General features: G+C 35.1%; 3 protein-coding genes and 1 long non-coding RNA gene across 11 annotated transcripts in view; 2 read left to right on the top strand and 2 right to left on the bottom strand.

Moving 5' to 3' along the window:
• Positions 1-27,945, bottom strand: part of LOC139983148 (dnaJ homolog subfamily C member 25-like) — a 376,890-nt gene that overhangs the window by 119,596 nt on the left and 229,349 nt on the right. The window lies entirely within an intron of this gene.
• On the top strand, positions 112-4,286 carry LOC139982427 (uncharacterized). The gene is made up of 2 exons (XR_011798177.1): positions 112-4,091; positions 4,165-4,286. It is a non-coding gene; the product is annotated as an uncharacterized lncRNA (long non-coding RNA).
• On the bottom strand, positions 4,090-10,395 carry LOC139982426 (SH3 domain-containing YSC84-like protein 1). Of its 4 annotated transcripts, XM_071995276.1 has the most exons (5): positions 10,225-10,388; positions 10,017-10,088; positions 8,470-8,572; positions 7,858-7,911; positions 4,090-6,429 (listed from the first exon to the last, which is right to left on the bottom strand). In XM_071995276.1, exons 3-5 carry the CDS (start codon positions 8,504-8,506, stop codon positions 6,209-6,211), a joined length of 312 nt encoding a protein of 103 aa, XP_071851377.1. In that variant the 5' UTR covers positions 8,507-8,572; positions 10,017-10,088; positions 10,225-10,388; the 3' UTR covers positions 4,090-6,208. The 4 variants fall into 4 exon arrangements, with proteins under 4 accessions (XP_071851377.1, XP_071851380.1, XP_071851376.1 ...); XM_071995279.1 differs by lacking the exon at positions 10,017-10,088 and having other exon boundaries at positions 10,270-10,395; XM_071995275.1 differs by having other exon boundaries at positions 10,017-10,389.
• Positions 10,668-27,945, top strand: part of LOC139982425 (uncharacterized) — a 43,908-nt gene continuing 26,630 nt past the window's right edge. For 4 of the 5 annotated variants that reach the window (XR_011798176.1, XR_011798175.1, XM_071995272.1 and 1 more), the window contains exons 1-4: positions 10,668-10,808; positions 24,063-24,215; positions 25,280-25,521; positions 27,120-27,389. Coding sequence is in view for 3 of the 5 variants with exons in the window: in XM_071995272.1 (XP_071851373.1) it covers positions 24,185-24,215; positions 25,280-25,521; positions 27,120-27,389 (543 nt within the window). In the remaining 2 variants the exon portion in view is untranslated. Of the gene's footprint in view, positions 10,809-22,384; positions 22,723-24,062; positions 24,216-25,279; positions 25,522-27,119; positions 27,390-27,945 lie in introns of those variants that run through there. The other variant, XM_071995273.1, reaches the window with a different exon arrangement.

The raw sequence follows: 27,945 nt of genomic DNA, 5'->3' as shown, positions 1-27,945 counted from the left end.
GATATAGATATACACTATCCTAGCTATGTAGTATCTTAGATATACAGTATCCTAGATATACCGTATCCTTGCTATACAGTATCCTAGATATACAGTAGGCTATTCGTTGAAATCTTCGTTAGTAAAATTGACAATGTTCTAACAAATTATGATATTAAAATTCAGAGTGATCAAATTGCTGTGGGTGCCAAGTAACAAAAAGGTTAACAAGCTGTACACAAATGAAAACGAAAACAGTGAACAATAGATGACTAATTTTGTTAAATATCGTTTATTTAAACAGCAATGAAACTACGCATTTCAAAAAGCAAAGTAAACGGCAATCTATGGTCAGAAATAATAAATTTGCATCTTAAACGGTCTACAATGAATCGGGAAAAATACAAATGGCCAGTTCATTACTGTACAACCATTTCTGTCTAACTTCTTTATCAAATTAAGAAAAAAGGGATTAATGAAAAAGAAATTTTTAAGTTGATCATTGCAAAATTACAGTTTTTTTTATCCCCAAGATTGCAAAGGGGGAAATCTTATTAGAACATGGTGAAAGCTTTTTCAGCTGCATTGTCTCAACAACTGGATGGGGAGATGTTGATTCACATTTCGAGTGAGTTATAGTGTTCTGAATTCAAACAACAAAACCAACTGAAAACGAAAGTATCACCAAAGGGCGCTTTGTTGCAGTTAAATACTTCACAGCTCTTCAAAAGTTTGCAAAGAAAAATTGTGTTACAATATTTTCGAAAGGTAAATTGAAGTTATCTCGAGTCAAATAATGCTTCATTCGAAAACAAAACTCACGTTTATGTTTAAATAAAGGCATACAATTATTGTTGTCTTGTTCAGTATTTCAGGAAAGGGTGAAGATAGATTCCTTAAAAAGAAATAACTATATATATATATATATATGTACTAAAAATAAAAAAAAATAAAATCTGCAATGCAACAATAAGTAACAACATATGAAGATAAAATATGTTCTACCTTTTAAACAGATTTTCAACAAAATCAGAGATCTTAAATAAAATGAAAAGTCTTACTGCATGTTCGTTTGAAAGATTCAATTAACGTTTGGGTTAAACCTGACATAGTTGTTAATAGGTAAACGCGACCATAATGTCATATAAAAAAAAGGGTGGAATTATGGATAAATATTTTCCAAACAATCTTTTCCTTAAGTTTTAATACTGTACGTTGGAATGTCTACGGTAGAATTGTTCCAATAATATTGCAACTTAACAATGTATTACAAGTATATATGTGTTGGTGTTACCAAAATTGCCAAGTTGAGTATGAAAAGGCATACTTAAACTCTTATTTTTAATACTTTCAAGACAGACCAGGTAATATCATTAAAATAATTGTTTGACAAAGAAATGAAGATATAATATCTTGCCATCAGAAATTCAATTCAAATATATGATTCCAACAAAAAAGGTGAAAGATTATAGAATTAATGGAAGCATTTCAAATTATAAAATGAAAAATAAAAATATTTGAAAATTTCTAGCTTTCTTTTTCCAATGGAAATTACACCACTTTGTCATCAAAGGTAAATATGTTATGTTAAAATCATAAGATTTGTTCAGAGCTGTTACCATGGAAACGTGATATAACAGACCACAAAAACAGTATTCAGTAAAACCATATCAATATGTCATCACAGGTAAACATGTATTAAATTAAAGATACTTCAGTACTGTTACCATTGAAACATGTAATAACATGGACAACGAAAAAAAATGTACGCTCATATTCCAGTGTGGACACATTTCTTAGTCACTAGCCCCAGAGAATGAGGTGAAGGCTATGCATGTGAAATTTGATTTCTTTGCTAAACTTTCAAAATATAACAACTGGGTTGCTATTTCGGACATCAGTAATAATTCTAGTCTTTGTTATCTCGGGATACAATAAATAATTAATAAGCTAAATTATACCAAGAAATCTTTTTGGAAAATGGAATAATTTGAAACATTTGCAGAGTTAAACTTAAAAGCTTTTTATCCAATTTTTCTGTTTTGTAACAAGTCATGACTTGCATCACTTACATGAAAAGTGAAATACAAAAAAAAAAAATTAAAAATATGCAGGACAGTTCTGCAATACAGTACTTAATATATATTTTCTGCCTTGTACCAAACAATGACTTTGAGAAATCACTGTGGTACATTTCAAACGTAAGATACTGTTCATGTCAAAAGTTACACGACTGGGTAACATTTTTTAACTTTCTTCACATCTGCAATATTACAAAACAGTTACTTAAGTCCTAAGGGAATGACTCTTCTTGTTGTCAATCACTTCCTGTTATAAGAAGTGACTTAAGTAACTAAATTTCAAAGTGAAGTTACTCGAAGTGAAATCAAGTTTTTCTCTAAAAGAGGTAATACTAACAGTGACTGAGAAGGCAACATTTGACTCTTTACTCAAGTCAGTTATATGACTGGTAATTGTCAATCACCTCCAGTTATAAGGAGTCATGACTTAAGTAACTACATTTCAAAGTGAAGTTACTACAAGTGAAATCAATTGTTTCTCTCAAAGAGATAATACTAACAGTGACTGAGAAGCCAACATTTGACTCTTTACTCAAGTCAGTAATATGACTGGTAATGACTCACCTCCTGTTATAAGGAGTTATAACTTAAGTAACTCAATTTCAAAGTGAAGTTACTCGAAGTGAAATCAATTTTTCTCTCTCAAAGAGGAAATACTAACAGTGACTGAAAAGGCAACATTTGACTCTTTACTCAAGTCAGTTATATGACTGGTAATTGTCAATCACTTCCAGTTATAAGGAGTCATGACTTAAGTAACTACATTTCAAAGTGAAGTTACTACAAGTGAAATCAATTGTTTCTCTCAAAGAGATAATACTAACAGTGACTGAGAAGCCAACATTTGACTCTTTACTCAAGTCAGTAATATGACTGGCAATGACTCACTTCCTGTTATATGGAGTCATGACTTAAGTAAATAAATTTCAAAGTGAAGTTACTCGAAGTGAAATCAAGTTTTTCTCTCAAAGAGGTAATACTAACAGTGACTGAGAAGCCAACATTTGACTCTTAACTCAAGTCAGTAATATGACTGGCAATGACTCACTTCCTGTTATATGGAGTCATGACTTAAGTAACTAAATTTCAAAGTGAAGTTACTCGAAGTGAAATCAAGTTTTTCTCTCAAAGAGGTAATACTAACAGTGACCGAGAAGGCAACGAATGACTTGAATAAGTTTTTCAACTTTTTTTGGCATGTTTCCACTCAAGTCATAAAAATCACTGGCAATGGCCACGACTTGACTTTGGTAGGCTGTGACTTGTTCCCCTCACCCCCCCCCACCCACCAAATAAATATATATACTACCAGACCTTGCATACTTTTCTTTGGAGGCATTGGAATGTCTTGTGTAAATATACTATAGATTGGCACTACAACTCGGCATTCATTCAGTAGTTTTGATCAGAAATGATATTTTATACTTATTGATATGTAATGACTTGTAAATATATATACCTTTTGACACCACTTCCCCCCTGCCCAAGGAACATTTATAGCTAGAAGCGATGATAAAAGGGGGGGGAAGTCCCCGACCATAGAAATTCAATACATATATATATATACAGCAGCAAAGATGAAAGACACAATTTCAGTTTTCAAGGCAAGCAATTAGTATGAAAGCAGGAAAGTGGAAAAAATAAGTGAGAAAGAAGAAGAAAAAAAAAAGACAAAAAGCAATGTCTAAAAAAAAAGTTTTGATGAAAGTAAAATTAATGAAAAAATAACGCTTTTCTTAGATTTTGTTTGTTTGTACAAAAGGCAGAAAAATACCTCATGACCTGTGAGGTTACAAGGTCCTTGGATTATCAAAAGTATTATCATCAAATTATACAAAAGGCACAGAAATACCTCATTATCTGTGAGGTTGCGAGGTCCTTGGATTATCAAAAGTATTATCATCAAATTATACAAAAGGCACAGAAATACCTCATTATCTGTGAGGTTGCGAGGTCCTTGGATTATCAAAAGTATTATCATCAAATTATACAAAAGGCACAGAAATACCTCATTATCTGTGAGGTTGCGAGGTCCTTGGTTTATCAAAAGTATTGTCATCAAGTACAAAAGGCAGATAGGTCTCATGATCTGTAAGGCTGTGAGGTCCTTGGTTTATCAAAAGTATTGTCATCAAGTACAAAAGGCACAGAAATACCTCATTATCTGTGAGGTTGTGAGGTCCTTGGTTTATCAAAGTATTATCATCAATTACAAAAGTAGAGAAATACCTCATTATCTGTAAGGCTGCGAGGTCCTTGGTTTATCAAAAGTATTATCATCAAGTACAAAAGGCACAGAAATACCTAATTATCTGTGAGGTTGCGAGGTCCTTGGTTTATCAAAGTATTATCTTCAATTACAAAAGTAGAGAAATACCTCATTATCTGTAAGGCTGCGAGGTCCTTGGTTTATCAAAGTATTATCATCAAGTACAAAAGGCAGAGTAAGACCTCATACTCTTGCTAAGTCCTGGGATTACTGTCATAAAATGCTAGTCTTTGGGGTTTTTCTTTTCTTTTCACCAACAAAAGTTTTGAAGGTAATTTCCAGCTAAAGATGATAGCAAAATTCAACTCACAACGCTATCAAAATCTAGGAGAGGCCTTATCTTATAGTATGTATGTACGTATTTTAGGTCCTCCTGCAAGCAGGAACTCCCGAAGAAGCCATCATTGGCTTATCAAAGCCACAAGCTGACCGAAGTCAGTCTCTTAGATTCATATTTAATGTCCATGATTATGAATTGTCAACAACTCTGTAACTGGACGACATACATTAATCTTGGAGTGACTTGAACTTGGGACCTTATGACTGAAAGGCACTGGCGTTAACCACTGAGCTAACACTCCCTCTAGACAATGCATGGCTGTGCATAGTTCTTGTCATGAATCATTGTATACAGCATACCTGCCGGGAATTTCACATTTAATTTACATACATGTATGTATATGCAAACACTGTACAAAAAGTACAATAGCTTTTGAATATTCATAGTCAGTAGAACAGATAACAAGGTAACCATTGTGTTTATACCACATTGTGATAACTTTCATTGTACACAGTGGGAATCTCATGTCTGAGATGATGGATACCAGCGTAAACAAAAGTTTTTGCTATTGCTTTGCAAATCCGTGACCGCTTTCTTCAATTCTTTCTTCAAACACAAATAATCAAAGCAAATGCATATTTCATCACTTGCTGAATAGATTTCAAATTTGAAAAAGTGTACATATGAACCGAAAACAAATTTAGCTACATGAAGCTAGGTTCTTATATATGTATGCATGTATGTATGTATGTATTTTAGATCCTCCTGCAAGCAGGAACTCGTGAAGAAGCCTCATTGGCTTATCAAAGCTGCAAGCTGACCGAAGTCAGTCTCTTATATTCATATTTAACGTCCATGATAAATCAAGTGGTTCAGAACCCATGAAGGAACATTTGGGAAATGTCTATATAGTTAAAAGGTGTTCGTGACTGAATCTGGAACACTCCGTACCAAGATCTGAATTTTTCGATTAAAACAGAGTCAAAAAGGACGGTGAAGCTGTATATTACAAGGCAGAGACACAGCATTGAAAGTGAGTTTGGGCAAACAAATATTAATTCAGATTAAGTTATGAAATATGACACACAAAGGTCACAAAAAATGTGTCCAATCAGTGATCGGTTTAAACGTCCTGGAAGACAGTTATAATTTTATGACACCAAACAGCCAACTGGACATTTGATAGAAGCAAATGGCTTGTGACTTGCACTTCACGGGTTTAATATCTAATATATACAATTCTTTAGGTCAGTTTTGTTTGATAAATGACAGTTTCAGAAGACCATTTGAGATGGGAAAATAGGTGTGGAGTTCTCCTGGATATAAAACCCTACACATGGGGGTTCTAACCTCTGACCTCCCAGATGCTGGGTATCATTTTATTCTCATGCCAGTGTCTTTATCAATTTGACAATATACCCCTGGTTAGAGTAGTTAGGGATCTTCAACTACTTAGCCATCTTTACTTAAGTCGATGTTACCTCTAAGTCGATTACTTAAGTAGATGTTACCTCTAAACTATTTGACAATCTCTGATCTTGTGATCTATGCACGATTGGTCGGAGAGAGATGCATCTGGAAAATATCTCCGACCGCCTCTTAAAATGTTTCGTTGACCGTCAAAACTCTGACAAAATTTGCTGGAAAAATACCTATTTTACCTCTCAGCTTTCCTTCCCACCAATCGTACTGTTTCTCCGTTCTGGTGAGGATGGTAATTTTGTCGCCGACTGTAAACGACAGGTCGCACGATAGTATTCCCTCGAACGATTTGATGGCTTCGCACAAGGTTGAATTACTAACGGAGAGTCGTTCTACATCTAAGACAAACAAACATTTAAGAAAAAATAACAAAAGGGTGAAGAAGCCTGGAGTGTGATCCCTGATTAGGTGGCATGTAAGGACTGGGCTGGCCCTTAGTGTCATGTCTTGAGATTCATACATGTGATTGTGAAAGAGCACCCTCTATTAGCCGTAATAATAAAGTACAGTACACATTAAAAAAAAAAGGCTTCTTGTTATGATTGACGACTACACCACTCAGCAGAGAAAGGGTAATTGAACAGGAATTTTCACCACCCAACATCTAGGGGCTGAATAGCTCAGTTGGTACAGCGCAGCTAATAAGTTCTATTCCTGCAGTCACGACTGTTTGGTCCTAAATTGTAGCTTAACATTTCTCAAAACATACAAAAATTCTTGACAAATGAAGTAATTCTGTACGCATAATTTCAATTTTGGTATATTAACATATTCATAAATAACCTCCAGATCTTGCTAGAATAGCAGGTTAGAGCCTTAAACTGTGAACTCTATTTCATTTTAATTTGAAAAGAGTATGTTTATATGTATTTTAGATCCTCCTGCAAGCAGGAACTCACGAAGAAGCCTCATTGGCTTATCAAAGCCGCAAGCTGACCAAAGTCAGTCTCTTACATTCATATTTAACGTCCATGATTATGAATTGTCAACAACTCTGTAACTGGACGACATACATTAATCTTTGGAGTGACTCGAACTATGGTCCTTATGATTGGAAGGCAACTGTGCATGAAGGGGAATGGCACTAATATTAAGGTTGGATAAAACTCAGTTGAGGGCAGAGTAAATTGATTTAAGCCTAATATTCAATACGTTTTTGCAGTATCCAATTTCCCGTTCTATAGTTGCTCCCCCCCCCCCCCCCAGTTTCCTGAGGACTGTTCATTTATTAATATTCATGCTGTCCATGATGTTTGTCTTCTCTTCAGAGGATCAACTGTGCATTTTGCAATTTTCAATGCCAGTATTAAAGGGCATAGCTACTGCATGTCTGGCAGTATATATATATATATATATATATATATATATATATATATATATATATATATATATATATATATATATATATATATATATATATATATATATATATATATATATATATATATATATGACATTACATCCTGACACCAAATTGAAGTTACTATATTCTAGGAGGGTGGGAGCAGAATAAGGGTGGGATGGGTGGGATTCTGGTGGTAGAATGGAAACCAATGACAAGAGTATGGCACATTCTCTCTAATTGTCCCAGAGTTTATACCAAAAATTTGCTAAGGCAAGGCAGTAAGAACAATTAGTCCTGGTATCATATATTGCAAACCATTTGCATATTATACAACTGGTATGTTCTCCAACCATCCCATACCAAGAGAACATTAAAGATAGGATTAAATATTACAGAATCAAGCCAAACTAGAGATTCTTACTGTTGTTTCTTGAAGAATGCACAGATTTTGGTCGTTGACGTTTGACTTGCTTATCTGACGAAGACATAAGATACAAAAACAAATGACATCATTTATGTACAGCAGTTCTTCATGAATATTCATGAACAAATGACCTCATCTATATACAGCAGTTCTTTATGAATATTCATGAACAAATGACCTCATAATGTGATCATATTTTCTTGTTACTGCAAGCTTCACACTATACTTTAATAGGTACATACTCTACATATTTTTGAAAATGAAAGTAATACTGTTTGCAAAACTTCAATTGTTTTATATTAGTGTACATATATACTTGTAAAAACACCTCCAGATCTTGCTAGAAGAAGCAGATTAGAGCCTTAAACTGTGAACTCTATATTGTTTTAATTTTGAAAAGAGTAAAGAAATAACAAATTGCTTTGGACAAGACATACTCTACAGATTCTACAGCTCATACATGACAAGAAAAGGCATTCTGACAGTGTAACCGCTTGAAAACCACCTCGGTTACATGGTCCGAAATTAATTGGAAAATGGAAGGGCCTAGGAAAAATAACTGCAGAAGAATCTGAATTTTCTAATTATATAAATGTGTTTGAACTGTACCTTTTTTGCTAGTTTTGAAGGGCAGAGACCTCAACATGTTGCTCAAATATTTAATCTTGTTTCTTTGATGTAATTATTATTCTGTACAGTGTGCTGTAAAACCCTGCAATAAAATGAAATTCATAGAACTTTATGCAAATTTGAATTTATTCAAATTTGATTTGATTTTTCTTGTCATGTGTACATAAGAATAAATACAGGTGTCTGGTATATAGCAAAGTATGAGAAAACTTAACCACAAAGGTTGTTTATCAAACTTAGTGACCATAACAGTATGTTCGAATCAACTAGAATATCTACTTCCAAAAGCTATCCTGATTGAGGCTTAGTGTCTATAACAATCTGATCACAAGATTCTGCAGTTTTACTACATATTATGTGTCATATATTTTTTTACTTGTTATATAGCGTTTTAGAGCACTTTTGTGGATTTAACGCTTTATAAAATAAATTATTATTATTATTATTATTACAAATACTGTACTTAAGGACAGATTATGCTAAACAATATCATAATATTATTGAAAATGGACAAGAAACTAACTATCAATAAACCGAATAATTGATGTCATGACCTTTATTCATGAATTGTAAAAGATCTATGATATGGTCATATCAGATTTTGCGATTTCTGTAACTAAGGAAATCTGTTCCCAATATAATATGAGAACTAGAGAACACATGACTACTGTGATGTGTGAAATCCCTTTCTTATATTTATTAATTATATAATATATAAGTAAGGGATGTGATGAATCGTTTTCAAAAATAATTTCAGAACGACAAACAACTCTGTTAATTTACAACTGGTACAATATCGGATTGATCCGTATATAATTGATGTTCCTGTTCTTACCAATATAGATTTTATTTTTATTTTATTTTAAATTCAAAACTTGTCGAGACCTCCATTTGCATCCTGTTCAACATTTCTATATACAGTAAAGTATATATATAAGTTTTTACCGAATATTTTCCCATGAAAAGATTTCAATTTCGGTTTTAAATTTATCCTCATATGTATGTACAAGATGAATCCAACATAACATCAATTTCAGTAGGAAGGTTAACAGATGAAGGATACTAGAAAAGAAAAAAGCAAGGCTGTTATCTCAGCTAATGACCAACTGATGATGTTAATACAGTTTCAGGTGGTTATTTATTTTACAGCATCAAGCATTATCTAGGCCTATTTGATTGAAATTTCTGTGTGCTCTGCTTGTGTACAGTCTGTGTAGAGGTTCACAAGGTAGGTAACGTGGGATCAAATTTATTTAGTTCATTACCAGAAGGTCTGTATTGCAAGATGTGTCTTTTCTGAAATCCAGAATTAGGCCTATGTATACAAAGGCAGTTTCTTGGTGTCTAAACTAGGCTTAACTTTGATTAACATTAAATACAGTGTTACTGAAAATTTAGGAATTGTTTTAGGCTTAGGCCTAGGACCAATTGGAAGCTATATTAATATTGTTCATATTTATTTATCTTTTAACCACACTTTGAATGGCTTTAACTTGTCATAGGAAATAATGTACTGTTAAATTTACCTAACGTTAGTCAATGTTTGCTGTTGGCCTCGCCGTTGATTGTGAGTTCCGTTTAGCCTAAGTTACGACTAACTGAGGATGAATGCAAAATTCGGCAAATTTATGAAGCCTTAATAGTATAAGGCTATTGCCCTAGGCTTAGCTACAATTCAATTCTTCATTTAGGCTTAATATTGAATCTAAATTGGTGCAAATCGAAGACTTTTACCCAGGACAACTTTGCTTTTCGCTCACACTTGTCGAAGAAACTTACTACATGTCTTTCCTGACTTCAGTTCCTGTTTCGAAGCCTATGCCTATGTTTGCTTAACAATATTATTAACCCTGGGTCGTTCAGGTGTACACAATGCGTGCAACACGACGGTACTCTGCAATGTTGTTTTGGAACTTGCCATTATATAATGTCGATTACGTAATATTTCTGGTAGCAAAATTAGTAGGGCAAAATAGATTGTTCAGAGTATAACTTGACTATATTTTTTCACGTAAGTATATATTTACTGTTAGACCCTGTAGTTTAGGTATTATCCTTTTTAGTACCAATGTGATAATTTTAATGCCAAGAAACGAAAATTAATCTACACTGAGGAATGTTTGAAACTTTAAGGTATGCGTTTTGGAAAGAACCTTTCCGTGATATACACAATGCAGTGACCCCGTACTTCCAATATGTACTTGTACGTAAAGGGCAACGCAATGGCTTATGAACTTAGCGTCCGGTAACTAGGGAATAACCTACTTCAATTTCTATGGGAATAACTGACAACAAAATTAACTTAACACAATGTACACGTAAGTATTCATTACCGAGCCGTTCGGACTTTTCCTTAAACTGAAATTAATCCTCAAGCAAGGCCATATATTTCGTGTTTTTTCAGCCACTTTAGAAATTAGAGCAGAAGCCCACAAACGAGCGGTATGTAGGCAATTCAAAGTGAATTGTGTGTAGCGTGTACGACAACTGCATACAAGTATTAGTAACTAATATAGTAGCATGTTCAAGAATCAGAGAGTATCACTACCAGGGAGATTTCCCAAACACAGTTTGGACACACGTTTCCAGATTTTTGTACATGACTTAGGCTACTTGAGTGGTCACTTCGTCATATTCATACTGGTCTTTTGTGACTGTTGACCCATCAATACTTACTATGGCCTAGGCCTGAAGTAGAGGAATGGGGGCACATTAATTTCCACCCCAGTTAGTCTCAGCTGTTACCTTCCGCTCACAAACTCAGGCAGAAAGTAATTTCTTAGATTTACCCTTTATTTTGAATTAAAATCAAAACTGTAACAAAAATATCTTGAACCTTTCCTTCAATTTCACTTGTATGTTTAAGAATTTCACTTGTATCTGTAAGAATTTCGTTAGTGAGTGAGAATAAACAGCAATGAAGATGTTGCGTACACCTTTTGCAGAATAAGGCTAGGCCTACTTAGTACACACTATCCTCCTATGTGTTATGGTTCAATGGGGGGGTGTTGCCTGGTGGGTTTATTACAGTAATAATATAATGCACTGTATCATTATCAATTTTAAGAAATATTTTAACTTTAAAAGAAAGGTTCTACCAAATGTAGTGCACGTAAACTAAATATAAAAATTGCAAATCTATTTTTTGTTTTTTTTAAAGACAGATTTAGAATTAACATATGATGCTAGGTAAACAGTAAGAACTAAAATGACCTGATAATGCAAAATATTTAGTGGCAAGTCGATTGCAGCAATAATTTGAAATATTTCATCTTAATATCATCATGTCATATTAGGTTTTTTTTCCTTGGCATGCACAAAGATATTTTGCTCTCTCAAACTGACAATTTTACCATTAATTTTGAACGTAAAAAATAGTATCGTAGGTTACATAGCCCACCTGAAAATGGTCTCATGTAAACTCCTGGTACATACTCCACATTCTAACTTATATTATATATATACAATTATTGCAACCATTATTGTCTGACTGATTGAATGATGTTTGTACTTTGTTCAACTTATATTCAGTGATGTCCAAAATTAATTACCAGTTGGTCTCTTTGAATTTTACCAGTTTTGAACATCATTTAAATCTAAAGAAATGTTTGTTCAGTTTCTTGGTACAATACAAATATGTGACATTGTTTTTCAGCCTTTTATCACCAGACAGCTGTGCTCAGCTTTAATAATCCATATCTTGAAAGATTCCCCTTCAATGGAGCTGCATGTTTTTGTTTTCGTCCGGACAGAGTTTGATCAAAATTTCAAAAAAGTGATCTAGGTATCATTTTTATGGAAACATTACAAGCACTATATTTCTTTCTTTTCTGTTATTGTATGAAATGACTGTACCAGTAACCAGTTGAGACTAAAAGTTCTAAATTTGTCCTTTAACAGTACAGTACAGGTACTTAGTTACCTTATAAGGATCTCACAATAGCCATGTGCTGTATTGCTGTACTATAGCAGTATACATGGCTTCTTGCAGTTGTCTAAGTATTGAGTGTACTGTACCCTAGTCCACCTCATATTGTGGTACCCTATACAGTAAATGTAGCTAGTTTTTGTGCCATGGAGGTTTACATTGTAAGTTCCATCCATTGAAGTGATATCATTGATAAGTCTGATCCCAGACGCAATGTTAATGAACAGTAGTGCTGTATGTAGCACATTCTAAAATGGAAACAAAATTGCAGCAAGATGTTGGTTGTATTGACTTCATTCCTCTCTTACCTGTCCCCACTACACACATGCACTTAAATCTACCTAGAGCCGGATTTATACTATGCTGTAGACTTAGCAAGGTACAGTACTGTAAAAGGGGTCCCAAACCTGGCTGAATCATAACGGCTGGGGGTGGGGAGGGGATGTAGGGGGATTTCAGAATGCTGCACCACGTTTATGAAACTCCCTCCCTGTTGAACTTCTAAGGTCTTTGGATTCTATTGTTCAAGCGCTGTCTTCAAAAATAATCTTTTTCTCTGAAGTTTTTGCACTTGCAGCACCTGTAAATCGCATTGAACAACTTTTGTTGGAGTCTGCGCTATATACAGTAAGACTAGTTATTATTATTGTTTTGCGGCTGTATTGATAAAACTTTTGTCAAGACTTCCATCTTGTACTGTAGTGTACGTTAGTTCTTACTGGAACTATCTGGTGTGGTACAGCGCATACTGTTAAATTTGGGTCATATTTAGGGTACAGATGAAAAACAGCTTGGTAGGCCTACTGAGTTTATTTCTTTCATTACTTGTATACAGTCAGAAGATGCATGTCTCATAATACCACAGTTATACCTATCACATATTGTCATGAATTCACCGACTGAATATTGCTCACAGACAAACAGTAAGGTTTTTGGCAACATAATTTCTACATTGGAAGCAGAAATTTATTACCCTTACACTGCAACTTAAATGTTGTTATAATGTACAATTGCAGTTCTAAGGCAAACAAACACCATCTTTAATCTCTTTGAGCTTTCCATTGTCCATTCTGCCTCTGGTCATTGGGAAGTGGGTATTGTTGTTTATTGATTTTCCTTAAGCTGTTGATTTCTTCTGACACATCACCCAATGCAGTGTTTGTCACATGTATCTTGTACAATGAGTCATACAGCTTGGCCAGCATGAAGTAACTTACCTGAACCTTTTGTAGTGTTTTACAGACTTTTAAAATACTGTAGCTCTGTGGCCACAGATTGTCTACTGGAGACCAAATGTACAGTGTCGTGTGCTACAGATGTCTCGGCTCAAAAGTTTGTGTTAAAGTTTAGTTAAACTAAAGTTGGTAAACATCAATGCCAAGAGCTCTAGTCTTAGGGCAAACACAGCTTTGCTTACTTAACTTCTGAGAGTGTGATCTAATGTTAATTGCAACACTTTGTATTGATCCTGTGCTTTTGCATGTCATATGTACACAGTATCACAACCATACATGGTACGCACACAGTTTGAGATGCACAGACCTACTGTTTGGGGCAATTGCATGAATTGTAACAGACCAAAACATTTAAAATATATATACTGTAGCTGTGGCCACAGATCGGCTACTGGAGACATATATGTACTGTAGTGTTCAACAGCTGTCTCGGCTCACAAGTTTGTGTTTAACTAAAGTTGGTAAGCAATCAATGCCAAGGAAATCAAGCTCTTAGGGCAAACACAGCTTTGCTTACTCAACTTCTGATAGTGCGATCTAATGTTAATTGCAACACTTCGCTAATGGATCATCCCTGGTCCCATGTTGACATTACGTGTCTTGTGTGCACACTATAACAGCCGTGTGTGGTGCACACACTGTTTGAGACACATGTATGTACAGTATGTGCTGTAAATCGCATGCATTGATACCATAATATTTTAGAGAATGTTTCCAGAACTTTGAAAAGCTCAGAAATTTATACTGTATGTTAAAATGATTCCTGATACTGGGAATCTATAAAATTAATTATACCTGGCTCATGACTGTACTTACTGTATGTGCTGTCCATGGTTTCCCTTTCCTTCCATCTAGGCACCTTCTGTCTATACATACTGTACAGACTTAGTTGATGTAGTCTGAAGTGAGACTGTAACACAGCAAAAGTACTATAAACACTAATTTAATGCAAAAGTTATAACTGGTCTCCCGGAAGGGAAAACTATGGAGTCTCTCTTTACTGACCATGCAAAAATTGTGAGGAGGACCGAGCTTTGCAAAGTCGGCGATGACTATAATGTTGATTGCAAAGTCGGTAATTACCGTGACGGTTAGATTCGTCCCACACGGCAGCATACAGAAACGTTGTACTCAAAGCCGAAGCCAAAGTGAATTAATCAGGTCACACATCAGGAGTCTATGCCTTATAAGTTCTTCACTAGCGCCCTCATTACTTTCGGGAAACATTTCATACGCCCTCATTATCTTCGGGGAACGTTTCATGCCGTAGTTTTAATTTTTGTGTTTTATCTGTATCTTGTTTAATAGCACTATCCATGCATGAATGTAAAATTTTATTGTGAAACAATTAATAATGTCAAAGCTAAAACTAAGGCTGTATATAGCTGATTAACAATCTAATTGATTAGTAAGTTACTCATCGGTGTGATTTCTTGAATTTACCTGACACTCCTTTCTTTACACAGTAAGTTATGGTTTGTGCTGAATATTGAAATTGATGCCGAAATTGTCAAAGTTCTTCCCAACACTACAGTATGGTTCAAATCCTGTGACCATGTATTGTGACATGACCACAATAGTCCACATTCAGGACTGGACCGGCATAGGTCCTTGCAAAACTGTGTGTATCTTGTACTGTCTACTGAATTTATGCAGGAGAAATAGTTCTGTATACTTTCTGTAAACAAACTTGGGCATGTAAATGTAAAAATATCTCTCGAATTTGAAAGCATACATGTAAACATGTTCAGTTCATACAGAGGTGCCGGGGGGGGGGGGGAGGGGAGGGTGTGGGTGAGCTAGTCCATGCAGATTTGTCAATTATCAGGGAATAATTATATGATAAATTATACGATAAATTAATTACTTTACTTTAGTATGACATATGTTAATTGCTAATTATATGATAAGATAATTAATAAATGATAAATAATCAGGGAATGATTTATGCTGTATTGTAGTGCTAATTGCCAAAAAATGTGCAAATTGCTAATCAAAATATGTAGCAGTTTTTGTCCATAGGTAGTAAGTACAGTATTTACTTCACTCCTCACCAACCTGTCTCCCAATACCCTACGAACACCTATCAATCTACCTATCATAAGAGGACATTCGAAGCCTTCAATATATATATTGGAGCGCTAAATTAAATTCCGTGTTCATATCATGTTGACTCACCTAGCTTCATTTCATGACATTTATTTTATAAAGTGTAATTTATTTAAACTAAACTAACAGTACTAACACCTTGACCTACACTCTAAGGTGGTTTTAGTGAACTTGAATGGGTCACGTTGTACCAGTTAAAAGTTAAATAACTGTCTGCCTAAATTCAATAGGGCTCAGGAGAGGGCCTGTTGCTAAGTATTGATCACTGCTGAAGGTTTAACAGTAAGTATTCCATTCATAGCCTGTACAGTACATACTGTACAGGTACATCAGAGAAAGAGACAATGTGTGTGTTATTGACCATTTTTGCCACCGCTCCGGGCGGGCTCGACCACTAACTGTATACACGTCCTTGAGAAACAATGGTTCTATTGATATGCAAATTAAATGCACACACATTCTTCATATGTATACAGTGCATACATTTATCCTGACATACCTTGTACCTTGTGGTGTTATTAAAGGCTTTGAAACGAAGTGACTTTAACGGCCAATGCGTGGCCTTTGTTGCAAACACAGACAATAAGTTTAGGGGTAAAATATGTAGCCTATGGGATAATGAACTTGCACTATAGAAGTATGCATCCATGGTCAGTATTAATAATGGTTGGTCAAGCCTGCTACGGCCCACATAGAAATGGGTCATAACCTTCGTTTATACAATATGTTGTACATATATATATAGCATCATTTTAAGCTGGGGAAATAAAAAGTAAATTTGGATCAGACCGGTGAAGATCACCCGTTTCAAAACTCCATCGAAATAATCTCTTTCTTTTTTCGTCACGTTTTTTTTTTTAATAATAACTAATGTTGGCTGTTTTGGATCAAGTTATGTGGTTTTTTGTGGCCGTGCAGGCGCTCTCTTTCTTGGGTGACTGTTGTTAAAAGAAACCTGTACAGATGATACAACAAGAGTTTGGTTTTCTGATTTTGTATACAAGTTTGCTTATTGTTGGAATTAGAAATCTTTTTCTTGAATGGCTGGATGTTACCTTTTAGTTAGTACTATCAACTGTGCTACATGGAACTATGGATTTTAAGGTAATTCTGCAGTACTAAATTTAAGTTGGTAATTATGAAAATTAAAATCATTGTAATATACTGAAGTTGTGCTAGATATGCTTCAATTATGACTACAATTTGTAATTAAAGAAAAAGAAAACGATAAAAAAAATTAAAAAAAGAGTTACAATGCATACTGGTATCCACATTGTGTGATATATGGTAGGCAACGAAGTCTGAAAATAAAAAATCATTGTAATATAAAGTTGCTAGATATATGCTTAATTTATGACCACAATTTGTAATTTTATAAAGAAAAAGAAGAAAAAAGAATTGCCATGCATACTGGTGGCCGCATTGTGTGGTACATGGTAGGCAATAAAGTCTGTTGGGTATTGTTTAAAATTTAAAAATAATTATATTTTTTGGAAAGGCTGAATTGTAATGTAGGAACAATATAAAGTATTGTATGCTAGATATGCTTAATTTATGATCACAATTTGTAATTAAAAAAAAAAAAAAAAAGAAAAAAAAGAATTGTAATGCATACTGGTGGGCCGCATTGTGTGGTACATGGTAGGCAATAATGTCTGTTGGGAATTGGTTAAAATTTTTAAAAATTATATTTTTTGGAAAGGCTGAATTGTAATGTAGGAACAATATAAAAGTATTGTATGCTAGATATGCTTAATATTTTATCACAATTTGTAATTAAAAAAAAAGAAAAAAAAAGAATTGCAATGCATACTGGTGGCTGCATTGTGTGGTACATGGTAGACAATAAAGTCTAAACAATAAAAAAATCATTGTAATAAGTTGCTAGATATATGCTTAATTTATGACCACAATTTGTAATTAAAGAAAAAAAAGAGTTCCAATGCAATACTGGTGGCAACATTGTGTGATACATTGTAGGCAATAATGTCTGTTGGGAATTGTTTAAAATTTGAAAATAATTATATTTTTTGGAAAGGCAATGTAGGAACAATATAAAAGTACTGTATGTCGGACTTGATCAAGTCTTCAGACTGGTTTCTGAAGAAACATTAACTGTGTGATATCTCTCAAAGGAATTAGTTTTTTTTTTCCTTAAAGGTGTTTGAGAAATTTCTTCATGACAGTTATAATATCTATCACACAGACTAAAAGTGATGGTTTCGGTTCACAGATCCTTAAATAACTCAACAGAACAGCTTTACAATTCACTGAAAGTTTATCTTTTCGATTCCCTTCTATTCTTTGATTCCATCCTCTCAAGGTGCCAAGATCTAAATATATCTTTCTATCTTTGTTGAAAAGAATAGGAAGATTTAACTCCTTCAACATCACTGTCCTGACTAATTGGCACTGTAAAATATCTAACTTCCTATTTAAACAGACCTATTTGAACAGACCTACTTCCCCTAAGCTTACATGGTCCGTTGATTTTGGCATTGAAAACTGTAAGGTTGCCAGTTCCTCAGTTGAGTTTTTTTTTTTTTTTTTCACAAAAGGAGTAATCCATGGATGCATGCAATCTCTTGAATAGCTTCTCAATTCTGATTGTTGATAAAAAGGATGTTACTTTGCATACAACCCTACCATCGTGATAAACTTGTGGTTAAAACCAAGACTTAGGAGTGGGTCCTTGTGGAGGTTCAATTGTATATATACCCAGACTGTGTACTTGTTCTTAACACTATGATTTAACCAATCCCTCACAGTAACTTGAAATCCTTTGAGCGCACTCACCACGGAATAAACTATTTTCTGCTGGTTGGAAGGATTAAAAACTACTGCCTCTGGTGTGGTAGGAGTTTCGCAATAAACATTGAGTAAAGGCTTTGTGAGTTTCAGCGAATTGCTTTTCCTGGCTTGTGTAATTATCATTTTCTTGTGTGTGTTTACATACAGTTTGTATATACTGTAGCCTGCATAGAATATCCTCGCGTTTGTTTATTTCATTGGCTAGGTGTTGTCGTTTAAATACCTCCCCAGACTGGAGCCATTAAAATGTGGTTGTTTATCTGACCGCTTTAAGTAAACTTTGCTGAACTTTGAAGATTTAAATGGTGTATAAACTTAGTAGGCAATTAACATCTCGTGGGTCCACCTTTTGAAGTCATGCAGTTTTAAGCAGGAATATTTGAATTGAACAGAAGATCTTAAGAGTTTGACTGTGGAAGGTCGACGACGTTCACGATTTCTGAGACATTAATCGGTCAGATTTGCAAGTTGCCAGCATATACTGTTTGTGTGAGGGTTCGGATTTTGCAATCAATTTCAATTTTGAGCTTGGAGAGATATATAGCTATTGTATGTGTGGGGGAATAGTTGAGGTGCCATTTTGTACAGGACTTAACATTACCGTGGTAATACATTTGTGTGCCATGTGCACTCATTGAATGGTAAGTTGGTTTTTTTAAAAGTATATTGGCCTAACATATATAGGTTTGCAGAGATATCTAGGCCTATCTCAAAATGTTTACAAATCACAGCACATATATATATGCAAGATTCGTTTTCTCTTCATTCGATGGTCCTTGTGACGGTGGGCGAGGAGGATGGGGGGGGTGGGGGAGAGGGGCTCGGATGAAGAAGAGAAGAGAAAATTGTACAGTAAATTTGTGATGTTTCTAGGTAAATAGTTAAATGTGGAACTCTACATGCATATTTTCTGTCTTGTGGCAATGGAGCTTATGGGATCAAGTCCCACTCGTTGCCGGTGTGTTTTATTTTGGACTATACCATTCGATAATAGGTTGGCTTCGAGTTTTTAACAGCATAGGTAAAAGTTCGGCATAGGTAAGGGATTGATAACAATACTGTAGGGTCATTCCGTGTCAAATCACGGATGGCTGTTGCTGCACCCTTTCCAAAAATTCCCAAATTTATTTTATGATTGGACCACCATAAAATAAGCATATTCTGAAAATTTCAGTTGCATTGCTTTACAATTGGCCGATTTATCACACTTTGAAATTCCGCAATTTGTCGCCACCATGGCAATTTGGCATTTTCTTGACTTTTGAGGTCTCATTTCTCAGCAATTACACATTCTACTACCTTTCTATTACAGATGCCTATAGAGTCTAACCCATAGAACAGGAAAATAAAAAATTAGGCTACAAAAATATTGTCTTGTGGAGTTAGGTCAACTTAAAAGTGTCAAAATATTTAATTTTTGTACTTTTCACTAAAAAATGTGCTATTTTTAGTGATGAATTGCTCCTAAACCATTGCTTCAGGGTACTTGATTCTTTCAGAGGTTATTATGTCTAGTACAAACATTACAAAATAATGATTACAATGCTTTCCTAGAATATGTTTGCAAGTTGTGCAACTCTAAAGTTGCTATTTCATGCTGCGATTCAGCATGAGGTAGGGGTTTTGATGCCAATTTTTTACCAAAGTAACCATGTTAGAGGTGTCAGGGTTTATACTTTATTAATAAGTATAAAGTTCTTACACATTAACAAATTTCAGGGTTCTAGCTGTTCTCAATATTAATTTATGAAGTTGTTAAGTTGCTCCGATGTACAAAAGAGGTCGTTTTTGACGGCCAATAACTCAAAACGCGTCAAATTAAAAAAAATTGATAATTTTTTCTGGAAGAGATATAGTACCACCCTGTTTGTACAAAAAATTTCAGGAGGGTATTTTGCCTTATTTTGAAATGAAAAATCCTCAAAGTTTGTCAAAGTCAGTACACACATATGTATGTACAGTGTGTACAGTACATACACTGCACTGAGTGTATATGTACGGAGTGCCATGAGTGCCAGAAGACTATGTTTAAACTAACACTAATATACACACTGTACATATACAATTGGTTGAATTAGAAGACTTTACTATAGAATTAATTTCAACCAGTACATGTATGTACAGTACAAAACTGTACTGGGTGTACATGTACAGTGTGTTAGTGTTGTTTTAACATAGTCTTCTGGCACTCATGGCGCTCCGTACATATACACTCAGTACAGTGTATGTACTGTACACACTGTACATACATATGTGTGTACTGGTTGAAATTCATTTTATAAGTCTTCTAATTAAATGAATTCAACCAGGAGCAGACAAGTACATTGCAAATAGTATTTTGTTATATTCTGTTCTATGGGTTAGACTCTATAGGCATCTGTAATAGAAAGGTAGTAGAAATGTGTAATTGCTGAGAAATGAGACCTCAAAAGTCAAGAAAATGCCAAATTGCCATGGTGGCGACAAATTGCGGAATTTCAAAGAATTTTAAATCGGCCAATTGTAAAGCAATGCAACTGAAATTTTCAGAATATGCTTATTTTATGGTGGTCCACTCATGCAATAAATTTGGGAATTTTTCAAAAATGTCGAACTACAACATACCCCAAAATCTGGTGATTTGATATGGAATGACCCTGTAGTATAAATAATATTAATTGACTAGATTAATAAAGATTCGGGATGTGAAGTTACGTTCTCAAAATAATTTGAGAACCACATTTATACAAAGACTGTTTTAGACTCTGCTCAAAGTTCAGAACAGCCCTCTCTTAATAGTGGATTGTATTGGGACGTGATCCCAGCTTATATGTTAGAAAAATTACAGCATCTTTTGTAAACTTTGTGCACAAATACTACACTGGCTTTACTGATTAAGTCACACTATAAATTCAGTTTGGTTTAGTTTGTATAACAGGCAATAAATTTAAGGTCATCACAATCAGAATTTTAAAAGCTACATGGGTCAAACTTTCCCCATTTAATTTTGGGAATTTTACAGTAGGAAAATAGTGTGTCATTTGACAAAACATTTACATACCTAAGTATGTAAATGTGTAAACTGTCTATTTATTATTATTATTTTTAGGGGGGGGGGGGGGAGGGGCTACATGCTCAAATTTATCCTGATGAAATCTTGTGTTGTTTTAGTATTGATAGCTCTGATTTATATATTTATACTGTACTTAATAGAACTGTATACATTTAAGCTCATTCAACAACCCAAATACACTTTGCATTACTACATAGTACATATGTACACATAATAACCATGTACTGTAGCTATGTTGAGTAAAATTACAATCAATTGTATGACATTCAGCCACATTTTTACAGTACAGTAGCTTCCTGCCATATACAAAGCACACATCACATCTATACACACTGTAATATCACACATAAAACCAGCAACAAAGAACATCCTGCCCTCACTTTAATTAAAAGTTTTCAACTCCTCTTCCTCCTCCCAAACAAAGGACTTGCGCGCGTTGTAATCCGAACCTCGTGCGGCGGCTAATTCATACTTCTGGCTGTAAGTGTAATTAGAGATTCAGGAATTAATACCAGTCACTGCATGACTTCAGTTATTTATGAGGTATTATACATGTTGGTAGTAATTGTAATGTTAGCCCTGCATGAGAACTCTGCAGTTGGCTAGCAATATTGTTTTTTCACTCACGCATATAAATACATGTATGTATGTTTGTGCAGGGTTGGGAGAGTTCATTAACTGGCGGATATAGTTAAATAACCAGTAGAGCTGCACAACTTGTGTGTGTGTGTGAGTGTGTTTGGCTTCAGATTGTCACAGTTTGTTATGGTCTGTGGTAGTAGTATGCAGTGATGTAAACATACATGTGCAGGTCAAGTTGATGTGTTTTGTACTGCAGGCCCTATGTATAAATGGGGTATACATGAGATGTACAGTAGGTATCATATCTGTATCGCATAATCTTCATATATTGGCTACGGATGGAATATTAATTGTGTGTTTTTGATACATTGTGGTCTTTGTGGAAGTGTTTGCCAAATACTCAGTCTACAACTCTTTGTACTGAAAGGAGTGAAAAAGACACCAAGTGTGCTGTTGCTGCTGTGTTTTCTGGGAGGACAGGTTTTTGTTGTTGTAAAACTACCTTGTTTAAGCCTGTAAGTGCATTTTATTTATACTGTATACTGATAATTATTACTTTTAAAGCCTTAGAAGTGTGTATTGCATACAGTACGTGTGTGCACAGGTACAGGTCTGGATGTAGGAATCAGATCTCATTACTGTTTTCTGCATTTATAAGGTTTGGGAATTATTTTGCTGGGTTCTTGTTTCTTAAATTTTGTAAATTGCTCGTAGTTTTACTAATTAGTGCTATCTGTTTCATTACAGTTTTGCGATTAAACTTTTTTTGTGTTTTTGATGTACAATGGTATTTGTTGATACCTGTATACAGTATATAAATTCTGGATATTTGTGGTACTGTTTAAATGTTGATATATTATTGTTGATATAGTAAATTGTCAATATTTTTGGTACTTTCTACATATTTTGATATGGTATTGTTGATAAAGTATTATCAATATATCTATGGTACTGTTTATTGTTGATATAGTATTATCAATATCTATGGTACTGTTTATTGTTGATATAGTATTATCAATATATCTATGGTATATACTGTTTATTGTTGATATAGTATTATCAATATCTATGGTACTGTTTATTGTTGATATAGTATTATCAATATATCTATGGTACTGTTTATTGTTGATATTGTATTATCAATATCTACTGTATGGTACTGTTTATGTTGATACTGTGTATGCTGATATAGATACAACATTGATGTGATACATGTGTGTTTATCTGACCGGGCTTTAAATAAACTTTGCTGAACTTTGAAGATTTAAATGGTGTATAAACTTAGTAGGCAATTAACATCTCTTGAGTCCACCCTTTGAAGTCATGCAGTTTTAAGCAGGAATATTTGAATTGGCCATAAGATCTTATCTAAGACATACACCATGTGTGTACACAGGGAGTAATTTATCCAGTATCCCATCTCAAAATACAAAGATAGGGCAAGTGTAAATAGAATTGTTTTTCTACACAGGAAGTGTAGTCTGCAATCTGAGAGTTCACAAATTCAGAACCTTTGGAAATGGTAACACAATTAGAACACTAGTTAAATAAACAAGAAAAACACAAAAAGATTATAACTCAAAATTGGTGACCAAAAAGTGCTGTCTAATATTAAGAGAGTCAAGTGGATTATATCACATTAATGTACCTAGAAAATGGGAGTATCTGTTATTTTATGGAGAGCATTCATGCTGTACATGGAGTTGAAACATATTATGAACCAATTAAACTCATTAAATAAAACAAAACCTTTCATGACTTCTTCACACACTTTTTTTTTAATTTGTTTTTTTTTTATTTTTTTTATATTGTTTTAATTTTTAATTTTTTTTATATTGTTTTAATTTGTTTATAGGTCAAGCAAACTTTGCCGCTCTAACCTTGCTGTGTTCCAGCCACGGTTGAAATCGTCATGGCCGGTCACACGATCTTTACCAGTGGAACATTCATCGATTTAAAGCATAAGTACTCATCACCATGGCAACAGAATATGTGAACTCACACCTGGGTATTAATTTTGTTTCATATATAAATGTTTTAAATTTTTTATAAAAAACAGACAAGATTTTTACTTTTAGAAAACTTGAAGAAAAGAAACCCAGGAATTTAATTCTAAGTGAAAGAAAAAAAGTTTTGAGGTGCAATATTTTCCAGAAAATCCAGGTAAAGGTGAAATATTGTTGTGGATGGAAGGGGTGAGGGAGAGGGGTTGGGTGGTGAGCATTGGAGGGAAGTGAAGGAAAAGGAATTTGCTTGTGTGCTAGCCACTGGTGTTGTGAACTGTACTGTACTGTTTTTGTCTTTGTTTTTCTTTGGGGGGAGGGGGAAGTGGGGAGGGGGTGGTGGTATGTTATATATGGCATAATAAATTGAATACTGTACATGTTCAAATACAAACTTGGATATATATACACATATTTCATGTATCTCATATTTGAATATCCATTTACTTTGTATGATGTATTGCACATGAAGTAAAGGATACTGTAGCAAGTTGGACTATGCCATCCGGTTCGGAATTTAAATAATGTAATATGCGTGCAGCTGTGACTAAGGTTCTCCCATTACTGTATTTTCACTAGGAAGTAAACTTGTGTAAAGCAATGATGATGCAATTATGGTAATTTATATCTCCATATAATCCAAATATTCATATTCATCCAGACTGACCCCCCTTCCCAGGGATGTCCCCTGGGCTATTTTTTATTTCTCAGGAATAATGGACTTACTTTCTTCAGTGTACATGTGTAAAAACGATGAAATGTCTAAATATTCAAATTTATATGCATATTTATATTCTTTATTTCTGAATGATAAAACAAAATAAGGCTGGGAGCGTACTGTACATATTAGAAAAGAAATATTGGGCTAGACAGAGATTCATTTGAAAGAAATATTTGGATAGACTGAGATTTGAACCTGTGGCCTCAGGAAGCTACTGTACTGTACTAGTAACTCCTCGCTTTCACAACTGAGCCAACAAGCCCGTAATCGATGGCAATCCCTATTTAGTTGTTTACTGACTAATTGTTTTCGGTTTCTTCCTTGTTTGTTGTAAAATCTCTACTCCAGAGCTCTCCAGAACACCAAGTGCTGGTTCTCAGGCCTCCAGTACCTCTGGAAGTGCGCCCTCTAGCGCCACCTCGTCAGGCTCCCATCGCAACCGTCAGCTTCTGAAATCGTACCACGACTTTGCGATGCACGTCTTCAGCAACAACAAAGTCACCCAAGAGGCCGAGCGACTGTTCCTCGCTGCGGTGAGGGACGGGGATTACGAGAGGGTGGAGAACTTCTTGAAGAGAAGGAACCGTGAGGTACAGTCCAAGTGACTCATGCTATAGACAAATGTCGATTTTTTTTTTTTTCATTTCATTTATTTGTTTCTTCACCATATAAATATAGAGAAGTTAACTAAGGGACAAAACATATCAACAACAGGGAAAATTGTGAAAGGTATAGCACTCCAAAAAACTCCACAGGGCTTGTCTAGTAGAGCGCTCCCATAAGTAAATAGAGAGAACAATACAAGAAAACAGTAACACTTATATCCACCCACACTACACCAACCCAATACCTATAACTATTATTTATCACACCCCTTACAGGCAGCCAGGACGAGGATGTATGTGGTCAGGTCACTTCCCTTCAAGGAACTATAAAACCAAACAGTTTTTCTCTTTCTTCTTTGTTAAATTACCACATTTTTGTTCATGTTCAGCTGTTTGTCGAGGCTCCGTCCCCATCTCAAGGACGGCCAAAAGTGCAATAAATATTTAAGGCGGCCTACTCAGTTTTCAAATCTGTCAGGCTAATTAGGAGTTACGAAAAAAGTTCTTGTGGGCTCAGTTTCAAAGGTCTGACAAACTATTATCAGAATTTTTGTCATGGTTGCCTTACCATTAAAGACAGTTGTACACATTTCTAAATCTCAAAACAGAAAGTTAGTTGTCAGGGGGAACGAAATTGGGACCACTCGTAAGACATGATATACATGTAAATCAGACTTATATTAGTGTGGTATACATTGATCATCCCATTGGTTTAATGTTTTGAAATAACGGAGTTTGAAAATATTTTGCGTCAAGCATTCATCAATGTCAACCAATATTTCTTTCTTTCATTCATTTTTTGCTATTCTATTCTCTCTGTCTCTCTTGTGCCTTGAGCACCCTCCCGGTTGGATAAACATGTACGCATTATAAATCCCATCATTATCATAATATTTATTGATGACATCACACAATAATGTCATCCGTACAACGTCACCCAAAGCTGAGCATGTTTCATGTTCAAAGCATTATTTTGCTGACATTGAAATGCAACAAAAAGTTAACAAATTTTGGGGGAACCTCCTTGCTACTGAATACCAAATGTCAGCAGGTATTTAAAGGGGCATTCCCAAAATATATCACTTATCCTTCAATGTTAAAGGGTGTGAAGACTCGCACACAAAGAAACATCTCATTGCCGGTTATCTGACCTTGTTTCGAATGAGGTGTAACAGAAGTGTTAGACACCACCATCAATCCCAGAAAATACACGCAAAGCTTGCTACCGTCGGTAATTAGACACTAGTGTATAGTCAGTACATACAGCTGCAGTCAATACCCACAGCACAGTGTATAAACGATACAGCGATGGACATCTCAGGTCCAGCTAAAGATAACAAGGTATCACGTTTCATTACTGTCTGCATTTTGTAGCAAGTTCACAAACAAAATGTCACTTGCAAGCAACAGAAAGTTAACTTTTTCAGATGGCCGCACACGGTTTGGGCGAGTCTTCAATGCCCTTAAAGGGGCAACCCAAAATATATCACTTATTCTACAATGTTAAACTCTCCTGGAATTTGTTGCATTGTGTGATGAAGTTTATTATTCATCTCTCACCATATTTTTCATTCCTCCTCAAGGTCGTTAACATAGACGTCAAAGACTTCAGTTCTGGCGACACCCCTCTGATAGCTGCCTGCCGGAACGGACACACCAAGATTGTCCAGCTGCTCCTAAGGCACGGAGCAGACGTCACGTTACGGAACTACGAATGCGAGACCGCCATCAACGTCTCCTCCGTGGCACTGCGTAAGCTCTTGCTGGAGTCGGTGGAGAGGTCGGGATGTTCTCATCGGCATCTTCTACAGGCAGCATGGCAGGGTAACGTCACGGTGGTCCGACAACTTCTGGTAAATGACACGTAATCAATGCGATGGCTTTCCATTGTTTGTCCGTTACTTAGTACAAGAAGTAATTATGTATTAGTAGTAGTAGTAAGTGGATTGAGTCTCGTCTATCCGACATGCTCAGTGATTAACCTCCACCACGATCTTGTGCAAGGTTTATTGCTTCCTCGAAATTGTTAATTTTAAGGTCCGTAAATTGCTACTTTATTTTTCCAAGCAAGATAGTCCACGGGCCTTCCTACTGGTTTAGCAGTTTGTCTCAATGCTTCTCTTAAAGTAACCTTTGCTGGAGCGTCCTCCCTGGAGTCTTGCTACATGACCGAAAAATCTCAATCTTCTATGTGAGACTATGGATGACCAAGGTTTTTGGTTGGTTTCATTGTAGAGCTCATCGTTTGATAACCAATTGTTATTGCCATATTGGTCCAGCTAATGTTGAGAATATTACAAAGTAAATTATGTATAAGGGGGTACGAAACTGCACATATGTGAGAGGTTCATTGTGCACCGTGTGGAAAGGATAGGCTCAGCAGCTGCCTGATACTGGGCAGCTTGGCTG

The sequence above is a fragment of the Apostichopus japonicus genome, chromosome 16, assembly GCF_037975245.1.
Source record: "Apostichopus japonicus isolate 1M-3 chromosome 16, ASM3797524v1, whole genome shotgun sequence".
Classification (NCBI taxonomy): domain Eukaryota; kingdom Metazoa; phylum Echinodermata; class Holothuroidea; order Aspidochirotida; family Stichopodidae; genus Apostichopus; species Apostichopus japonicus.
The sequence above is the reverse complement of the archived record's forward strand: the minus strand, read 5'-3'. Positions and strand labels throughout refer to the sequence as shown.